Source organism: Monodelphis domestica, chromosome 4 (genome assembly GCF_027887165.1).
Source record: "Monodelphis domestica isolate mMonDom1 chromosome 4, mMonDom1.pri, whole genome shotgun sequence".
Lineage (NCBI taxonomy): Eukaryota > Metazoa > Chordata > Mammalia > Didelphimorphia > Didelphidae > Monodelphis > Monodelphis domestica.
Genome location: NC_077230.1, coordinates 2,160,671 through 2,183,115, shown reverse-complemented (window position 1 = coordinate 2,183,115; position 22,445 = coordinate 2,160,671). Strand labels below are relative to the sequence as shown.

At 38.4% G+C, this 22,445-nt stretch overlaps 1 protein-coding gene across 1 annotated transcript in view; it reads left to right on the top strand.

The window, feature by feature from the left end:
• Window positions 1-22,445, top strand: part of BACE2 (beta-secretase 2) — a 107,701-nt gene that overhangs the window by 78,316 nt on the left and 6,940 nt on the right. Inside the window, exons 5-7 of the mRNA XM_001370355.4 lie at window positions 6,313-6,447; window positions 10,920-11,021; window positions 12,624-12,773. Coding sequence (XP_001370392.2) covers window positions 6,313-6,447; window positions 10,920-11,021; window positions 12,624-12,773 — 387 coding nt within the window. The remainder of the gene's footprint in view (window positions 1-6,312; window positions 6,448-10,919; window positions 11,022-12,623; window positions 12,774-22,445) is intronic.

Below are 22,445 nucleotides of genomic sequence, written 5' to 3'. Positions count from 1 at the left end.
ACAAGTTAAAACACGTGGGGAGCAACAAGCTCCGGTAATAGTTCTCATGAGCAAGAGAGCAATAGGCGCAATGAGAAGTATGAGAGGCAACAGCGTTGCGAGAAACAAGAAGGCATGAGGAGCAAGAGCAGCAAGAGGATCCAGAGCAGTCAGAAGAGAAAGAGGGAGACTCGCACGTGTTCCCCAACTTTTATTGGAGATTTTAGGAATGTGGAGTGGGAGGTGCTTAGTGAATACATGACATGACATAGGCTTTAACATTGGTTGAATCGACAGTCACGAAATCAAAGAGGAGGAGATTAATCCAACATACGACTAGGAAAGGAATGTGGCCTGACAAGGCGTGAGCTAGGACACCGTGGCCGGTAATGGTGCTCAGGAATTCTCTTGTCCTTTGGACTGAAGATTCGGCAATGCGTAACATGACCATGAGTCTGGTAAATGAATACATAAGATACATTATCAATACATCCAAGATGCTAATATGCCTGGGATGCTACATGTTTCTTAATGCAAACAGAAAATTTGCCTTCATGAGCTGTATGGGAAAGAGGAAGAAAAGTAGGAATCATACCTAACACAATCTTACTGATATACATGTGTGTATTTATATAGTTATATGTATACATAATTTCTTTATATATAATATTTGTAAGTTGTGTCTAAGCCTTGATATCTTTATTCCACACATTCAAGGTTCTAGAAGATTACACTCATAAATAAATACAAAGTCCTGTGGCATCCATTATGAATTTAGAATTAAGAGGACTAAAAAGTTGAGGGTACTTAAGACTGAATTATTCTTTTTTTTTTTACTGATCTCCTCCAACTGAGTAAATAGGAAAAGGGGAAAATTATAAAGATTCCTCTTAGTGAAGGAACAGGTGCCAAATACCTCCCTCTGTTTTCACTGAAGGGTAAACTCTCAGAACCACTGTAACTCAACCAGGCAGACAATCAATAAATTCCAGGCACTGTGCTAAATAATGGGAATAATTTTTTAAAAAGTTGTTTTTTTTTAAATAATCCCCTTAAAGGAGCAGAACAGGAGAACATTATACACAGAGACTGTGTACACTGTGGTACGATCGAACATAATAGACTTCTCTATTAGCAGCAATGCAATGATCCAGAACAATTTGGAGGGACTTATGAGAAAGAACACCATCCATAATGGAAGAACTGTGGGAATAGAAAGATAGAAGAAAAATAACTCTTTGATCACATGGGTTGATAGGGATATGGCTGGGGATGGAGACTAAACAATCACCCTGATGCAAATATTAATAATATGGAAATTGTTCTTGATCAATGACACATGTAAATCCCAGTGGAATTGTGTGTCAGCTATAGGAGGGAGGTGGGGAGAAGGGAGGGGAAAAAAGAAGAATATTATAATCCTGGAAAAATATTCTAAATTAATTAAATAAATAAAATTTTCAAAAAATAAAAATAATCCCCTCCTCCTGAGGAGCTCACAGTCAAATATAGGGGATAGATTTCAAACAATTTTATACAAACAAGCTATGTACATATATGTATATACATGTACATAACTAGAAATTACAAAAAGACAGAAGACACTAGAATTTTAAGGAAGATTAGGAAAACCTTCCAGTAGAATAGGAGATTTTAGCTGAGGTTTTAAGGAATTCAGGAAATCAAGGAGGCAGGGAAGATAAGAGAGAGAATTCCTGGCCATCAAGAGCCTAAGGGACAGCTAATGAAAATTCCTAGAATTAAAAAATGAAGTATATTGTGTGGACAATAACAAAGAGGCAAGGGCCACAGCTTTGTGGAATACATGTAGAGAAGTACTATATAAGACTGGAAAGTGAGAGGGAATAGGTTATGAAATGCTTCAGATGACAAAAACAGTTAATCTTGGAGGTCATGGGGAACTTCTGGAGTAGGGGAGTGACACAGTTGAACCTCAGCTTTAGGAAGATCACTTTGACAACTGAGTAGAGGATGGATTGAGTGGGGAGAAACTTGAGATAGGGAGATTAACCAGCAGGCTTTCCCAATATTGCAGTCTTGAGGTGTGTGTGGAACTGTGCAGTATCTGACATAATGGAAGTTTAATAAATATTTATTGACTGAGTGATTACATCCAGTTGGTTTCAATGTCAGAGGAGAGAAGAGTACATATTCAACAGATGTTGCGAAGGTAAAATCAGCACCCATTACAAAAGTTGAATATGCTACGTGACAGAGAATTGGTAGTCAAGGTGGATACCTAGTTTGGGGATCTGGATGATTAAGAAAATGGTAGTGTCCTTAATAAGGAAAAGTGGGAGAGTAAAAGGTTTTTGAGGGAAAGATAATGAGTTCAGTTTTGGACATGTTAGACTTTAAATACCTGTAGGGCATCCAATCTGAGTTATCCAATAGGCAATTAGCAATAGGAGGTCAAAAGTCAGGAGAGAGATGAGAGCCAGATAAGGAGATCAGAGAATCATCAACCCAGAAATAATATTTGAATCCTTGAGAGTTGGTGAGATCACACAAGTTAAATAGTATGAAGGAAGAAGAGAAGAAGCCCTGGGACAAAATCAAGTGGGCCAAAGATAAAGCAAAGGAGATTGAAAAGGAATGCTCAAATAGTAGGAAGAGAATGAAGGGAAAGTATTGTCCCCCCCAAAAAAACAAGAGAAAACTATCAAGATGATGAATGTATTCAACAGTGTTAAATGTTGCAGAGAGATCAAGAAGGATGAGGCAATTAAGAGATCAATCACTTTAAGAGAAAGTAATTTGAGTTGAATAATGAAGCCTATTGCAAAGAGTGAAAAGACAATAAAAGGAAAGGAATTTGAGACATCTATTATAGATGGTTTTCTCAAGAAGTTTAGCCACAGTAATGGACTTATCTACTAGCAACAAAGCAATGATCCAGGACAATTCTGAGGGACTCATGAGAAAGATGCTATCCACATCCAGAGAAAGAACTGTGGGAGCGGAAACACAGAAGAAAAACATATAATTCACTGCATGGTTCGATGGGGATATGATTGGGGATGTTGACTTTAAATGATCACTCTAATGCAAACATGAAAATAGGTTTTGAACAATGATACATATAAAACCCAGTGGAGTTTCTCATTGGCTCCAGGAAGGGGTAAGGCAGAAGGGGAGGGAAAAAAACATAAATCATATAATCATGGGAAAATATTCTAAATTAATTAATTAAATGAATAAATTTTTAAAAAGAAGTTTAGCCACAAAAGAGAGGAAAGATTTGAGAAGGAATGGATAGATAAAATGATCGGATATGTTTGAGGAAGGCAATAGGCAAAGTGAAGATAAGTGAGAGAGTAGATATGATAAAGGAAACAATCTGCTAGAGAATTGGGGATGAAATTGGATGACTGCATGTAGATTTGCCTTATCAAGGAGAAAGACTCCCTTTTTTTAGAAGTTTATATTGTTGTTTTAAAATAATATTTTATTTCCCCCAATTACATGCAAAACAATTTTTAAATTTTGAGTTCTCTCCCTCTCTTCATCCATTCCCTACTACTAAGACAGTAAACAATCTAATTTAGGTTTTACATATACAATCATGTAAAAAAATTTTCTATATTAACCATTTTGTAGAAGAAAACTCAAGGAAAAAAGAAAGTTCAATATAATATGTCATAGTCTGCATTCAAACTCCATCAGCTCTTTCTCTGAAAGTGGAAGCATTTTTCATCAAATGCCCTTTGAGGTTGTCTTAGATCACTGTTTGCTGAGAATAGCTAAGTCGTCATTCAAAGGTATCCATCACACAATATCGCAGTTACTGTGTTCAGTATTCTGCTTCTGGTCACTTCACTTTGCTTCAGTTCATTTAAATCTTCCAGGTTTTTCTGAACTCGTCATGTTTTTAATAGCATGATACTATTCCATTACAATCATATACCACAATTTTTTCACCCATTTCCCAATTAATGGATATCCCTAAATTGTGAATTCTTTACGACCACAAAAAGAACTAATATAAATCTTTTTGAACAAATAGTTTTTTTTTTCTTATCTCTTTTGGATACACACATAGTAGTGTGATTGCTGGATGAAAGGGCATGCACAGTTTTAAAGCCATAAGGGCCATTTCTTCATGTGATAAAGGAGAAGAAAAATACAGGCGTAGAAGGCAATTCAGTGATGTGAAATAAGGAAAGGAGAAGAGGTATTTCTCAAAAAATGGAGAAGAACTATAACCATAATTGATCCTATTAATAGCAAAAAAAAAAACCATATCAGTTGATGCAGAGAAGGTTTTTCACAAAATGTAATACTCATTCCTATTTTTAAAAACACTAGGAAGCATTGGAATAAATGACGCTTTGTTTAAAATAATAAGTAGCATCTCTCTAAGACCACGGTCAGGGATTATTGGATAAACTAGAGGCCTTTACAATAAGATCAGAAGTAAAGCAAGACATATCTATTGTTAACTTGGAAAAAACACAGAACTATTAAATAGTCAGAAAAACCAAGTCTTTAATCAGGAGAGGGATAAGTCCAATTTGGCCCTTTACTCAGAGTCAGCACCACAACTTTTCCAGGGTATAAACCCTGGGCTCTGGGGATGTTATCCCTGGGAGTGCCACAACTAGATGTGGACTCCAAGGGACTCCGAGGAACAAAAGAATGTGGGGAACCTCTGTACCATTTGGGAAATCCAGGGGCAGGGAAAGATGATTGACATCCCTATAGCTACAAGGAAAATAGGAGTGTTCAAACTACACAGATAGCATGCAAGGGAGCTTGGGAAAGGAATCATAGCTAGAGGCTAGGGTGTAAGAGAAAGGGCTACTTACAATGGATACTAAAAGGATGCTTAGCATATGCTTAGTCTCACCCAACTAGGATTGTCATTCCCCTGAGGGTCTCCCACTCAGTCTGAAACTGCTCACCTGGGATTCCCAGATAATTTGGAGCCAAAAATAAAACTGAATTTTAAAAATATTTCTAGAAGTGCTCTGGTAGGAGGGCAGGAGTTGGAGAAGAGAAAAAAAGTTGTGAACCAGGCACAACTCAATGAGGAAATAAATGAGTGACCTAGAGATCTATAGACAAGAACTACCAGGATTTTGATTGGCTGGAAGATATGGATTGAAAGAATTTCAAATGGGGAAAAGTTACTACATCATAGTAGTAAAATGGGAAAGTGAAAAGTAATGGGGTATAAGGAGTATTGCCTCTCCACCTTTTCAAATAGTATGTGGGGAATGAAGAGGATGAGTGAAAGTACAGCCATTCTTGGAAAGCTAGGGAAGCGGTATCATCAGGAAAGAACTAAGTTCCAATAAAAGCACTAAGACAGAAAAGAGAATGCCTTAAGGGGAATAAAAATGTGTTGCCTATGGAACAGGCATTCCAGAAGGAAAGGAAAAAAAAACAATAGAGGAAAGGTTAGGTTACTTGAGAATGGGATATATGGAGATAATGCTAAGGCAAATGGAAATAAAGAGGCTGGTATGATGAGAAGGGGTTCAAAATAATTGGATAGAAGGCTTTGGTAAGTGGAATTTGTTAATCATTGACATTTTCTTTCTTCATAGGGGTTTGTCTTCTGAGTAGAGTCCTCTCAGAGCTTTAGGCATTTTAGGAAAGGGAACAATTTCTGGAGCTGAAGGAATGTTGTTATTCTCCTTCCCCCTGGGCAGGAGACTGGATTGGAGCAAAATGGCTTTTGTTCTCCCAGGAAATGGGGAAGAACTGATGTTTTTCCTCTTCTTCCAGCACTGAAGACTAAAGACCAGACAGGAAATAATGGAGGAGATGGAATGGCACTTGCAACAGAATGAATGGTGCCTCTCCCCTCACCACAAAGGAAGAGATGAACCACTTCCATAAGTAAAGAATGCAAATGGCAGTGTTCTTTCTTGTGTTTTTGTAGTTTTGATGTAGGCAAGAGTGAAGGAGTATGATTGGTTGCCCTTTGAGCCTTTTGCTTTTTTACTTTTTGGCACTCTGATGCCTGGGGAACTGAGCAGTTTTTGTTGCTGCTTGATCACTGCAGTGTTAAATTTGTCAAATATTGTGAAGTTATTCCTTTGGGAGGAATATAAAGTTATTTTAAGGAACAAGCCACATAATGTAATTCTTCTTATACAATAGAGAAAAAACATCACAACTTAATTATGGACAGTTATTGATTTTCATTTTTGTCTTTGTATCCACAGCGCCTAGCCTAATACTTCAAACATAATAGTGGAATAAGGACTCTTTCTTGAATTGTGAATTATTAATCCATTTGTTGAATATTGTTTGTCCTTCGTTCCTTTTTTCTCTTATATTTGTGAATATTTCTCTTCCTAGGTTATGGGAGGCATTGAACCAAGTTTGTATGAAGGTGATATATGGTACACGAGCATTAAAAAGGAATGGTATTACCAGATTGAAATTCTGAAATTGGAAATTGGAGGACAGAGCCTCAACTTGGATTGCATTGAGGTATTTGCTGTGTGTGTGCACAAGCACATCTGTTCGCTTTCATTCAAGTGTTCTTGCTCTGACTTGATTCTGAATTCTGAAGTCATGGTTACCCGGAATGAATAGAAGATGTCTTCTATGTTGAAAGAAATGGTGAAAGATGGAAAATGTGACTTTCCTGCTTTTTGACCTAGTATTAATTATTTAATTAAGGTTAATTAGCTGGATAAAAATTTAGAGTCAACTTGCTGCATATTCATCTTGGAGTAGTATTCCCTCAGCAATGTCTGTACCTACTTGTTACGGTTCATTTGTTATTTTTTTCCCCCTAAGCTAGTACTGAGTTGGGAATGTTTTTATTGATCTCATAAATAAATACAATTAAATATTGGATGAAAGAACTCACCTCTAGATAATTACAACTTTTGAAAAGAGGCGAGGATCTCAAGTTAAAAGACAAGAAAGCAAATGAAAAACATAGAGTTCATAACTTGTCTTTTCCAGTATTTCCTTGGGAGTTGAGAGGGAACTGCATAATCATCATTTTGCTGCTTCCTTTTGCATTATGGCAAACACAAGGGCATCATTTTAATATTTACTTGATTTGATAGCAATAAAAAGACTTTGCATTAACTTTAATTATCCAGTTGCCTTTTGGGGTGTCTGAGGTGTCTGGGGTGTCACTAAGAGAACCTTCTAAAACAATTTCACAAAGTCTGGTAGAAATGCAGAAATATTGTTTTAATTTTTCATTTACCTTTAATTTTCTATCCTTCACCTTTTTTTAATAGACAGATTACTATGAAAGAAACGCTAGAAGAAAGAGAAGATGTGATGAAATAGTAGACTTACTCATTATTTTTAGAGCCTGAGCATGGGTCAATTCTTTTCAGTTTTCAAGAAATATCTCCTTGGATGAACCCATGTTGGTTCACTCTTTGGTAATCATTTCTCCTTAAACAAATAAACAAAACAAATACCAGGGTTTTTTTCACCTGATTAAAAATGTTTCCTTGGGGACACATGTTATTGCCATTGGGACAAGTATATCCTGCGTCCGGCTGCAACAAGCTTTCAACTAGAAATAATGTTACTTGAATCCTAGAACGTGCCATCATGAATCAGTGTGATAATTTCCATGCCAAAGAATCGTCTCTAATTGTATTTTGTTTCCAGTACAAGAAGATAAAGCTATAAATTATGCCATATAGTTATACTATACCCTGATGTCTATGATTGATTATCCAGAGCAACTGAAGACTGTTTCTTTTCTCTATAACCCTCAATTCATTCCAGTTAAAAGGCTCTGACAGTTAGTTATAATGTGATAAAAGGTGATATATCTAGTGGAGGGGGGGAAGGGAGTATGTCTCTTATCAAGTCTCATACAAATCATACACTCACCTTGCTTTCAGTTGTTTAATTTATGTACAAAAGGAGCAGATGTAGCCCCCAGTAGTGAGAGTAGATTCCAATATAATCACAGCCATAGCTTAGAAACAGCTAGACACATAGCCTAGGCATCACACGAGGCCCCCAAGCCCCTCCTTTCTAACCTCTCCCTTCTGTACTTTGTAAAAACCATATGTTCCTCCAAGAAATTACTGATACAGGAATTCTGTGAGAAGCTTGGTTAGTTGGTTACATATTTACCTGTGACTTATTATCCTATAGAAAACTCTGTTTAAGCGATAGTGAGGTAAATTAAGTCTATTGTAAAAGAATGATAAATTATCTACATTCATTGTATATGTGAAAAGCTTACCCTTAGCCTACATCACTTTCTCTATAAAATACTACCTGAAATCATTAAACTTTGTCACTGATCAAAGTCTGTCTTTGACCCTCCTGATCCCAACCACATTTCTCTTATCCCGTCCCGTGACCTGAAAATGACTTGACAGATATCCATCAGCTGGGAAATGACTGAATAAGTTATGGTAATTAACTTTTATTGTGCAATAAAAATAAATGATGACCAAGAAGATTTCAGAAAAATCTGGAAAGATGTACATGAACCAATACAAAACCAATACAGATTCAGGCATACCAATTTTTACTTTATTTCCTTCTTGTTTTTTTAATACGTTTTCTTCCACAATGTGACAAATATGTAAATAGATTTTCTATGCTAGAACACATATAACCAATCTCCAGTTGCTTACCTCTTAGGACAGGAGAATGGGAGGAAGAGGAGAGAATTTAAACCTCAAATGTTGGGAAAAAATAGTGTAAAAAATGGTTTGTAAATGTAATTGGGAAAAATAAAACATTTCTGCAAGAAAAATATGAAATGACAGGAAAATGCAACATATTATACATTATTTTTACATGTAATTAGGGGGAATATTATTGAAAAATAAAAGCATATGGAAGAAACTGCAGAGGCAAACTGAGGTTTGATTAAATAAAGTAAAAGTTCCTACCTATTAGAAAGCCAAATCTATCTTAAATGAAATGTGTTTAATTGTTCCTTCTTTGATACCTTATCCTACCATTGTTCTGTGACTTCTCATGGCTTCCTTCTTACTTCTCTTCCCCTTTAAAGTTTTGTCTTTGGGCCCTTTCTCTTCTTTCTCTGCATTTTCTGTTAGTAACTTCATCCACCTCCATGATTTTAATCATCACTTCTTTGTGCATGATTCCCAACTAAGGCTCAATCTCTCCCCAGAATTCAGTCATATTTCTAGCTGCCTAAAAGACACATTCATCAATTACAGTGTTCACTGCAAAATGTCTAAATGGACATATACTTCAGGCAGCCCAAAATCAAAGATCAAAATGAATTTATCTAAATCTGAACTCATCATCTTTCCACTCTCCTAATCCTTTAATGTTCCTCTAACTTCAACAAATTTAGAATGATCAATATTCATTAAGCAAATACTAAATGGAAGTCTTTTCATTTTTTGTTGATGAGGACATCCTTTCAGTCATATAGACTTGAAACTAGAAGTCATCTTTGACTCTTCCTTCTAACTCCACCTACATTTTTCAGTCTCTTGGTAAATCCTTCATAATATCTCCTGAATCCATTCAATCCTAAATACTTCTTTCTTGAACTATTATAGCAGCCTATAAATTGATTTTTCTTCCTCCAGTCCTTCCTCTATAAAAGAATCTGTTTCATCCATCTTTCATACAAAAACAATTTTGAATGAGGCAACTCCATCACCCCATGATGTTATTGGTCCTTTTTGAAAATGAAGAACAACCAATCTTTCTAATGTATTTCTCTGATTGTACACTCCATTCCTCAAGAATTTCTATGATTCTCATATGACTTTTTAGATAACATATAGTGAACTCTTAACCTTGACATCAAATCCCTATAAATATGGTTTCCAACCTTGTCTCATACTACCACATTCAGATAATTAAGGTAAAAATAGAACTAAACTTAATCCTCTGTAATTGTCTTTCTTTTTTCCCATGTTTTTGTTCATGCTTTCTCCCCTCTCTGTGGCCACTGAAGTCCCTCACTTCCTTCAAGGTACAGCTCAGGTGCCCCATTTTTCCCTAATTCTTCTCAGCTGAAAGCGATTTCTAACTCTTCAAATTTCTCAAAGTCACTTACCTAGACCTATAAAGTGATATAGTGTCTTGTGTTATAAGTGGATTAAAAGAAGGTATTCAAACTAGCTATATGTATATATAAAATTTAAAAGGTTTAAGTAGCTAAAGGGAGAAGAGAAGAGGATCACTTACTTCTAACCCACAACACATATTTAAGACCCTAAAATTTTCTATAATTATTCTAAGCTAACTAATTTAAGTATTAAAGTTAGGGAGGGATTGGTAGGGGTGAGGACAAAAGGGCCCAAAGAATCTCACAACACAAGAGTCCTCTTTGGTTCAAACAGCAGTCCCAGAAAGATGTCACCAAGAACAGCTGAAATCCACTTCTCTGTAGCAGTAGGAACAGGCAGAAATGTCAAGAAAACCAAAGAAGAGGGATCCACTGGCTCTCTGGGTCCACCCCAGAAAATATCTGACTCCTGGAGAAAAGCTGCCTCTCCCTCCTCGAGGGTCCACCAACTGTGTCCAGCAACTGCCTCTGTATTCAGTCCCAGTTCCTGGGAGTTCTGAGTGGAATGTTGGTTTGCAGCCTCTTTTGTATTCAGCTTGCCCTGATTCTTTACTACACTTGTAACAGTTAAATTTATTTAGATTTTATACTCTTGAAAGGATATCTGTTACCTTTATCTTTATATGATGGCTAGCACCTCACATTGCATGGAGTAGGTGCTCAGTGAATTAATTTATTTCAATTAAATCAACTTATGACAATTAAAAAATTATTCCCTCTGTGTTCAGCTTCCATTGTAAAAGAATATTCATAAATCTATAGAAGCAAGGTGCATTATAGCTATAAGTTTGTTTAAAATCTACTTTCAGCTGAATAATTCCCTTAAACGACAAGGGACTTAACAATTTTATGTGCCTATAATGCTGTGTGTTTCTCATGCTATTTCCTCCTCCTTTGTTTTTAGTATAATGTAGATAAAGCAATTGTAGATAGTGGCACCACTCTATTCCACCTGCCTAAGAAAGTCTTTGATGCTGTGATTGAAGCAGTTTCCCATACATCTTTGGTAAGTGTGGCCATGAATGATAATCACTGTCTTTTCAGGGAAAACAGGAATTTAATTCTAAGTAATCATGTAGAAACTGGAAACCATGTCTATTGGTGTTTCTTTTTTACCTTTATTTATCCTTTTAGATTTTTACCTCATTCTTCTCTCCCAATAACCAGAGTAAACCTTCTTTCCTTGCCAAAAAACCCCAAAAACATTTAAATGCAAACTGACACAGTGATCATTCACAACTTAGACGATGTTCTATACCTGTAGCCAAATGCTTTTCAAGTGAGAAGAACCATTCATCATTAGTCTAACATAAGCAAGATCAGTTATTACATTTAAGATCACATCTTAAGTCACATCATTCAACATTTCATTGTTATGGGCTACATATCACTGGAGAAGATTCAGAAGTGGGGGATAGGAACAATCATTTTTTTCAAGTATTTAAAAGTTATTCTAATTGAATGCCATGATTTTGTAGAATTCCATTGAATTATTTTGTTCTTTCCATTGACATTTATCGCAGTCATTCTGTATATTGTTTTCCTGGCTCTTATTATTTCACTGAGCATCAGATTACATGAGCCTTGCCATGCTTCTTTGTACTTATAACATTTTGCATCCCTCATCATGTCTTTCAGGATTGTCTGAGTTCATTGAGTTGCTGAGAGTAGCCAAGTTTTCACAGATAATCATTGCCCAATATTGCTGTTATTGTGTACAATATTCTCCCAGTTCTGCTTATTTCACCCTGCATTAGTTCCCAAAGATATTTTCAGCTTTTTTTTTAATCATCTGGCTTGTCATTTCTTATGTATTCCATTACCAACATGTACCAGTTTGTTTAGCCATCTCCCAATTGACGGACATCCTCTCAACTTCCATTCTTTGTCATCACAAAAAGAACAACAATAAACATTTTTGTACAAGTGGGTACTTTCCCCTTTTTTATTATCTCTTTGAGAGACAGACCCAGTAATGGTAATACTGGATCCATGGATGTGCATAGTTTCATAGCCCTTTGAATATAGCTCCAATTGCCCTCCAGAATGGTTGGATCACTTCACAACTCCACCAACAATGCACTGGTGTTCCAATTCTGTCACAAGTTAAGATTTTTGAAAAGAAACATTCTGTCTCTGTAAAAATTACTTCAAAAAAGTAATTGTACATATATATGTGTGTATGTATATATATATATATATATATATAAATTATATCAAAAAGATATCTTTGAATGGTCTGAGCAGAAGTGTCAAACACAGAACGGAATTGGGCTGCCTAATCCAGGTTAAAATAGAATTGGGAAATGTTAGCAAAATAAATGAAAATACAACAAAAGAGATAACTTTAAAACTCAGTTATTCTACAGTCCTGTTTGCATTAGAAGCCCTGTTTCAATATGAATTTGCCACTGTTGGGCTAGAATACCGTCCCACTCCATTTTATTGGTGGATTTTAAAATCTTCAGACACTGCTTCCTGCTCTAGCTGTTCAAGTTCCGTTGATACTTTAATCCTATTACTATTGGGGGTGATGCTGACAGAGTAGAGAGTAACCGAGCTGATGACTGTAACGTTTGTTTTTGATGGACCGTCTTTTCGCCCTTAGATCTCAGAGTTTTCCGAAGGGTTCTGGGCGGGTTCTCAGCTTGCGTGCTGGGCTAACTACGAAACGCCTTGGTTGTACTTTCCCAATATCTCCATATACATGAGGGATGAGAACTCCAGCCAAGCATTCCGAATCACCATCCTGCCTCAGGTATGAACTTGGGTTTTCACTTCTCTATTTTTAATGTCCTAAGCCCAGTGGGCGGAGACTCTGCATATGCATGGAGACAAATACCCTGCCTCACCTGAAGAGGGGGAGGAACTGGCCAGAGCAAGAGAGCGCGGCCAGCTTTCTTTCCAGGATCTGTGCTTGCTTTGGATACTTCCCATTTCTAGTTCCAAGAAGGAAGCTGAGAAAGCCGCCTCCACTTGAAGGTGGTGAAAGAAATGCTCTAGAAGGATGGGAGAGGAGCGGGAAGCCCCATCGTGCCTCCATCCCCGACTGACGCCAGGGGAGACTCTGGGAAGCCTCCTCTTGGGTGAGCCGGGCTGTTTCGTGGCCACTGGGAGACCTTCTGCACTCCTCACCGCCTTGTGTATTTCCTATTTGCCGTCTTTATTTCCGCTTTGCTGGGATGTGGTTAAAAGGGTGCCCCTTGCTACTTCACTGTGTAGTCGGTGGGAAAGTGGCCAAAGCTTGGATATGAAAATTGGGGTGCTTCTTCCCTCCAGCGCTGAGCAGTGATCAAAGTTGTATCGGGCTGAAAACGGCCTCCTCTAGGTTAATGTGACTAAGGTTGATAGCATTGAGGGAGAATGGAGCTACCATTCGAGCTCAGGGTTCCCTCTCCTCCTCTCTGAGGAAGGCAAAGCGGCCTCTAATCCGCAGGTCCTACGTCCCCCGGCGGGAATTAAGGTCTCCCTTAGAGAAGGAGAGTGGAGCAAGAGGAAGCGGCAGAAATCTTCTGCCTCTCTTGGAACCGCACAAGAACGCTTTCCTTTGGGCACAGGCTTCGCTCTGCATTAGCCTTCCACAGGCTGTGATTCGATTCCAACATATTTTTAATTAAGAAAACATGTATTAAGTCCGTCCTACATGGCCCTAGCATAAAAGCATAATAAGAGACAATCAGGAGTGCCCACGCGGAAAGGTGCATTAGAGGATATCCAGTGCAGCCCCTCATTTTACCAGGCATAAGCTGGGCCCCAAATAGTAAGTGATTTCCTTAAGGGCCAGCGAAAGGACTTAATTCACGTCTGCTGATTAGGGATTTTTATGCAGCAAGATCTAATAGAGAACATAAAAGCGATTCACTTGAATTCTGGTCTCTACAGCGTCCTCGATTCTGAGACAAATTACGTGGCCAATGAGGATCTGTCTGTCTCTCACTATAATATAGAAGTAATGATGATAATACTGTTATTTCCTTGGATTTAGTAACGTTTGAATAATATTCTTTCAAGCCCTTCAAAATCATGAGCTGCCTCAGATCAATTGTAGTCATTAGAAGAGTAGAACACGTGGAAGTTGTTTCTTCTGTAGAAACTTAAATTTAAAATGTGCTTATAGAAATATAACGGTATGGTGGAAAACTATTGGTCATAGGGTCACTACCGGCTAAACAGCACGGACTATCCTCGTCATTTAATCTCTCCAAACCAGAATTTCTTCATCTCTGAAAAAGGAAGTCATATGTGTACTGCCTATTTCAGGCCACGAGGTGAGGCATTGGATAGAGTACCGGTGGAGTAAGGAAGACAGTTCAGATCCAGCCTAAGAAACTTACTAACCGGGCAGTCGTGGGCGTGTCACTAAAACTGGATTTGCCTTCAAGTCCTCACCCAGAAAATGAGCTGGAAGAGGACGTGGCACTATATTCCACTGTCTTTGCCAAGAAAAACCTCCAAAGTGGCCATGACTGAACGAACAGGCTGTAAAGCAAAAGAAAAGGGAGAGGATGAGATGGATGGAGAGTGTCAGGAAAGCTAGCAAGATGAACTTGGACAGACCAGAAATCGTAGAGGATTGGTTGGCTGTAAATGGGGTGTGTGTGCGTGTGCGCACGTAGGGCCTGTGCTGGGGTGCTCTGCAGGAAGAAGACAGCTCAAAGATCTTGAACATCGGGAGATACAGCAAAGGCAAACCCAGGAACAAAGGGAAGTAGTACAGCCTCCCGACAGAAGGCCCTGTGGAAAGTGAAGAGAACCTGGCAATACAACATACAGGTCCTGCGTGGTTCAAAAGGAAAATGAGAATTTTGAGAGCTGGATTGCGTGGCATAAGTAATTGGCAGAGAAAAGAAAAGCTGGAATCTGCTATGGCAAGCCTCCCCGAAGAAACAAAAAGGAGCATGGTACATTGAGGAGGCAAACATGAGAAAGTCAAGAACGATGAGGAAGAGAAGCAAATGATAATAACAGAAGAAGAAAATGGGACGTTCGGCCTGTAAAATGCAGTGATTGATGTACAGATGAACCAAGGCTCCCAGGAGGTCCAGAAGGATGGCTGGACAGAACAGCAGCAGCGCCTTGAGGAGATGACTCCTAGCAGAGAGCTGGCCAGAATTCCGGAACATGGAAGATGAATTTTCAGTGGAAAGAATTCAAATGTAGAGGAAACCTCAAGGCTGACAACACTTAGCCCGCAGTGGGGAAATTTAACGATTCGTTTCCATGGACACCCTTTGTGCCAGTGGTCGGAAGGAAGGCGGTCAAGTACAAAGGAGATCAAATGCAAACCATAAAAAGCTCTTCGGGACCCCACCGAAAGCAGAAGGGGACGGACCGAGGTGTTTTACAGAGCTGTGAAGCCAGTCCGCACGGCTGAGTTTCACCAGCCCGGGACAATGGCGCGCGTTCAATAACGAGGGCACTTAAATCCTTCAGAGGAAAACTGGGCCGAAAAAGCTCACTTGCTTTTCACGTCTCACCCAACAGAAAGGCAGGAGAAGGTCGGCAGCCCCGGGACGGTGGGAGGGATCAGTCAGCCACGTCTCTCTGAGCGCACACAAAGAAGCGCTGCGAAGGGGAAGTCGGGTGGACGAGCCTGGCGAGGTCTCGCCTGCAGACGAAGCGAGGGGGGTGCATGAGGGGTTTTTACATGGAAGGTTCACGAAAGGAAGAGAAACGAGTGTGAAAAGAGGACGGGATGTGCTGAGCTGGGGCAAATCGGGGACTAACAGCAGAGCCAAAGAAAGGAAAAGGAGAGGCCGACCCAACCACAGCATCTGTTTGTCACTAAAAGAGGAGGCGCCACCGGTGAACGGAGACGATCTGGAGGGAGATCAGTCCATCAGCAGCCATTCATCTGTGCTCCACAATGGCCCCCATGTGTGAGGGGCAGCCCGGGTGCTCCAGTCCTGTTTTAGGGGGTGAGAGAACTGGAGCTCCTGGGGCACCTGGAGTGGAGAAGCAGAAGTACATGAACACAGGAAGATTTTGAGGCAAATGCAGGAAAAGATGCGGCCACTGGAAGGCGCTGTCAGGGATGGGCTGTATAATGAAGGCGGGATCCGGCCTCACTTCAGGGTCCTCTCTGACGTCTTCAGGAATGGGCATGCTTCTAGGAGTGAGGCACTATGGGAAAAGGTGACACACGGAACGAGGTCTACAAGGCGGTGCCAAGAACTGCCTAGCAGGGAGAGCTAAGCATGTAGAGCTTAGAAACATTGATGGCACAAGCAGGAGAGAAAAGAGAGAAACTACATCATGATGGGGGCATGGATCAGAGAATGACCATCTAGAGTAGACAGAAAAGATACATAATGAAGAGAGTGGAGGGCAGCTGGGTGGCTCAGTGGATAGAGAGTTGGGCCCAGAGATGGGAGGTCCTGGGTTCAAATCTGGCCTCAAACACTTCCTAGCTGTGTGACCCTGGGCAAGTCGCTTAGCCCCCATTGGCTAGCCCTTACCAGTCTTCTGCCTTGGAGCCAATACACAGTATTGATTCCAAGATGGAAGGGGAGGGTTTAAAAAAAAAAGGAAATATATTAAGACAGCAACATGTTGATGGGCTGATCACTGGAGATCAACCTGAATTTCAGACTGGGCCAGCTTTTTATAATAACTTTAGCAATGAGATCATCCCAATAGGTTTACATCAGCAAGAGTTCGGGCCCTCGTGGCTCAGACCCTTCCCGGGTACCTGACACTTTGCCCAGGTGGGCAGGTGGCGTGCTTGACTTGTCAAATCTCAGGCAATATGAAGATGCCCACAACGATAGCTCCTCCCCCAACCCAGATTGACCCACAGCACCAGGAACAATGCATCAGTCTAGATATCTTTCAATGATACACACACATATGCGCCCCCTAAAAACAAAGATCTTCTGTGACATGGTGGGTCAGATAGTTCAGATACTCTCCCATCACTGGTCTTGTAAACCTCAAAATTTCTTAGACTTATAAATGTTGGAAATTTCCAACATTTTCCACCATTCCAAAATGGTGAAATTTCCAACATTTATAAGTCTAAGAAATTTTGAGGTTTACAGTCTAGAATCCCAAGAATCACCATAGAGTTTTGATGAAGTAGAGAACTTCTGCTAGACCAGAACATGGTTCTGTTTAGGCTTTCACTTGCAGAGAGGTCCTGAGTGATCCTCTTTTTCTAGGAGAAGAGTTTTCTTATGGAAATCTCTGTTTGGTTGGTTGGTATTCAAGAGGAGGTAACTTCCAATTCTAGAAACACCTAGTTCTCGTGTTCTTCACTTGAAAAGCGTAGCTACCTGGAAAACAGAAGGATAGAGGGTAGAAGGTAATCTGGGACTCAGTTACGTAGGCATGGGCACATCATTAAATCGAATAGACTTAGTGTCTCTAATGCCTTGATTTTCTGAAATTATCCTTAAACAAGAAAGATATTGCCTTTTGTGAATAACAGATAAGATCACTGGAGAGAAAATTAATCATTTTGATTACATAAAATTTGGTTGTTTTGTACACGAAAAGACCAATATGGTTAAAATAAGGGAAATCATTCAGAAAAGTTACATAAAAAATGTATTCAAATTTATAAGCTACTCCCAAGTTACAAGTCAGGTTTTAAAGGGAAAAAATCTGAGCTACTGAAAACTATGTGGGAAAAGTCCAAATCACTCGTAATTGGACACATGTAAAATACAGCAACTCAAGTTCCTATTAGATTACTAAAGATAACAAAAAGAGGAAATGACAAATTTTGGAGGTCTTATTGGGAAACAGGAATGCCACTACAGTACTGGAGTAGTTGTGACTTGGTTCAGTCATTCTGGAAATGATTTGGAATGATGTCCTCAAAGCTACCAAACTGTTCATGCCCATTGATCCATTGCCACTGTTGTTTGTCCTTTGTTTCAAAGAGGTCCGATGACATCATGAGAATGAAGTCTTGGCTTGTGTGTGGATTGGATTTAAGAGAGGCCCAGTTGCACAAAAAAGTCCATCTCACTCTATCTTCCAGAGTCATCAAAGTCCAGTGGTAGGCAAAAATCAAGATGATGGCCCTGGATGCAGTGGATGGCAATGGTGTCTTTGAAGTCTAACTAAGCACTCTAAAGCACTTGCTTCATGGCCATTGGAACAAGTTGTTCTCATCTGCCCATTCTGCCAAGAGGTCTTCATGTGCTTGGGGTAGACAGCTTTCTAACTTAATCATGGGTAAGAGGTTTGTCAGTCACCTTAAACTGGTTTAGCCCATCTGTCAAGATGATTTTAGTGGGGTGTGGCCTCTGCCTATGCTACAGCCTCTTGGAACCAGAACTGAGAGTTAAATGACTAATGGAAACCAAAGTTGGATGAACAGCCTGAAAAGGGCTTGACAAGATCTCACACCAAAGATTCTTGTTTTCCCTGAACACCACATACATCTCAACTGTATTACTATTATACTTTTGTCCTGAAGAGATCAAAGAAAAAGAAAAAAATATATACCTACAAAAATGTTTATATCAGCTCTTTTTCTAGCGAAAAAAAAACCCTGGAAAATAGAGGCATGTCTTCCAGTTGAGGGATATACAAACTAAGTATGGCATAGAAATGAAATGGAATATTATTGTACCATAATAAATTATCAAATGGACAGTTTAAAAGCAAATTGAAACAACTTCAGTAAACTCATACACAACAAAGTGAGTAGAACTAGAAGGGCAAACTATATGAACACAACTACAAAACACTTTCCACACACTTAAAACTAGATCTAAATAATAGGAAAAACAGGAATTGCTCATGGGTAGGACAAGTTAATATAATAAAAATGACAGTCCTGCTCAAATTAATTTACTTATTTAGTGCCATAGCTATCAAACTACCAAAAATTTTTGCCAAATTAGAAAAAAATTATAAGAAAGTTCACTTGAAAGAACAAAAGATCAAGAATATCAAAAATGTGAAGGATGGGGGCCTACCAGTACCAGATCTTAACTATACTATAAAGCAGTGATCATCAAAACAATATGGTACTGGCTAAGAGGCAGATGTCAGGATCAATGAAATACACTTAGGGTAAATGACCTCAGTGTAAAATTTAAATTTATATCTCTAATAATAAAAATATTATTTTTATGGGATTTATTAAATATCATTAGAAATCAAGGAATAAAGAGGATACAAAATAAAAACCACATGCCCATGGCTGCTTAACCATTTTCAAAATCTCCCACCTTACCACCATTGCTACATCATGCAAGAAGAGAGAGGGGGGAGGCATTACTGCCAGTTAAATACTAATAACGTGATCTCGCCAATGTGGAGATGTAGGAGAGATTATAAGGAATTCTGGGAAATACCAAGGACTTCTGGGGAATGAAGTCTAACGTTCAAAATCTATTTATACATCCCCCCTGAGACTTGCAGAAGACTGGTCTTTCTAGTGGGTCTTGTAAACATACCAGCTATGAAACAACAATAATTTGAAGATAAGAGGAAAAGAAAACAAAACCCATGATTGCCAGGTGCATTGACACAAAGCCAGTTGGGGGCAGTCCCCTTCAGCATAAGAGTATACATACAAACAAATGCATTCAACCCCACACAGTTCAAATCTCCACATCCCAAAGTTCACTCTGGATCTTCTGGTGCAGCGTGTGGTCTGTGAAGGCATCTTCACGGTGTCATCTCCAAACAGTTCACTTTCCGGATTCGGAGAGGTAGTGTGTTTCTTAACCTAAAATTACTCTCAAAAGGAATTTAAACTTTGCAATTTAAAATAATAATATTTATACATTCCCCCCAAAGAAGATGACTGAAAAACACAGGGATTACTTAGGATGTCTGGCTGAATTATGAGGGATGTGAATCAATTGGCAAGAGAATTAAAAAATATTTTTAAAATACAAATAAAAAATAAGTTCTGGATGAAATATAGACTATCAAAGTCTTCTGTGTAAAAATCCTAGGTAAAGGAAAAATAAATCTATAACAGGTCCTTGAATCAGGGCCCAATTAAAATGATATAAGCAATTAAGCATTTACCCAATCAGTAGTCAGGACTACAGAAAGTTGCCACATTATAAAAGGCAGAATACAGACTAGATTTTTAGGAGCCAGGTAGGAGCCAAATTTGAGATTCTTAGTAGAATGTGGGACAAGGAAGACTTGCCTTTAATACATGTTAAATAGCTGCAATGTTGAACCCCAAACACGTTCAAGTCCTCTTTTCATGGCTCAAAATTTTCATCAATCCCATCAGGATTGGTTGCTCTCTTTGACTTGTGCTCAATTGGCACTATTCAGTTTAGCTTTGTGCTTCTTTGGCACTGTGCAATGGCTCTTTTTGTAGTCTCTTATCCTGGAATCAGCCAGAATCATTATGAAAAGTCCCATAAATTTTTTAAAAACAATAAGTGGTATCATTCTTATAGTCTAAAGCTTTTGGGGTATGCATTGACATTATAGCAAATATATCTTAAACTTATATTACTGCAAAATCAAAAAAGTTAAAGAAAATCTTCTCAATACTGTTGACATGTGCTTCAAATACAAAAAGAGAAAAAAAATTTTAAACTGAAATTGTATATTGCACATGCATGAAAAAATAATAAGAGTTTTAAAAATCAAAAATATAGCTTATAATCATTGACACACTGTGTCAGCTAAGGAAAGGACAAATACAAAGGTTTCTCACCAAAAAATGAGATCCATTTCCTCTTTAAACCTGGCCATCATCCACTGTGAGTGCAAATAAAATAATTTTCACAAAGTAACAGTTTTTTTATAAAGAACACTAGTACAGCATGTAATGCACATTCAAAAAGTATCAAAATCCCCAAAGTTAAGAGCCCATTTAATGACAATAGCAAACAGACTCACTATCATATTTTACATTAACCTGCTGTATGACATTTAAAGAAAAAAAAAACCTTAGAAGCTAATGGATACTTGTCACAAGTTTTCAGGTGTAGCAATGTTTCAACCTTGGCGGAAATATTTTTTATAAGGCTATTACTGCCATCATTACAAAAATGTGGCAGAGGAGTCTAGAAAAAACCCAACCTCTTTACTGTTAATGTTGGGTCTAAAAATGTCACCAAGAATCTAGAGATCATATACATCAGTAAGATAGTGTATGATAAACCCAAAGATCCCATATTTTGAGACAAAAATCCACTATTTGACAAAAACTGCTGGGAAAATTGGAAAACAGTATGGGAGAGATCAGGGTTAGATCAACATCTCATACCCTACACCAAGATAAATTCAGAATGGGTAAATGACTTAAATTTAAAGAAGGAAACAAGTAAATTAGGTGCACATAGAATAGTTTGCCTGTTAGATCTTTGTGAAAGGAAATATTTTAAGACCAAACGAGATAGAGAATATTACAAAATGTAAAATGAATAATTTTGATTACATTAAATTAAAAAGATTTTGTACAAACAAAACCAGTGCAACCAAAATTAGAAGGGAAGCAACAAATTGGGGGAAATCTTTTATAACAAAAACCTCTGACAAAGGTCTAATTACTTAAATTTACAAGGAGCCAAATCAATTGTCCAAAAAAAATCAAGTCATCTCCCAATTGACAAATGGGCAAGGAACATGAATAGATAGTTTTCAAATGAAGAAATCAAGTCTATCAATAAGCACATAAAAAAGTATTCTAAGTCTCTCAGAATTAGAGAAATGCAAATCAAAACAACTCTGAAGTACCACCTCACACCTAGCAAATTGACTAATATGACAGCAAAGGAAAATAATAAATGTTGGAGGGCATGTGGCAAGAGTTGTAAATTGATCCAACCTTTCTAGATGGCAATTTGGAACTATGCCCAAAGGGCTCTTAAACACTGTCTGTCCTTTGATCCAGGTATACCACTGCTGGGTTTGTACCCCAAAGACAAAAAAGATAAAATATGTGTACAAAAATATTTATAGCCATGCTCTGTGTGGTAGCAAAAATTGAAAAAATGAAGGGATGCTCTTTGATTGGGGAATGGTTAAACAAGTTGTGGTATATTTTGGTGATGGGATATTATTGTGCTAAAAAGAATAATAAACTGAAGGAATTCCATGTGATCTGGAACAACCTCCAGGAATTGATGCAGAGCAAAAGGAGCAGATCCAGGAGAACATTGTACACAGAGACTGATACACTATGGTACAATCAAGCATAAGGGACTTCTCTACTAGCAGCAATGCAATGTTCCAGGACAATTCGGAGGGTCTTAGTAGAAAGAATGCTATCCACACCCAGAGAAAAAAATTGTGGCAGTAGAAACACAGAAGAAAAACAACTGCTCGATTACATGATTCGATGGGGATATGATTGATGATTTAGACTGTAAACAATTAACCTAGTGCAAATATTAATAATATGGAAATAGGTCTTGATCAATGATACATGTAAAACTCAGTAGAATTGCTAATTGGCTTTGGGATGGGGTTGGAGGAGGGGAGGGAAAGA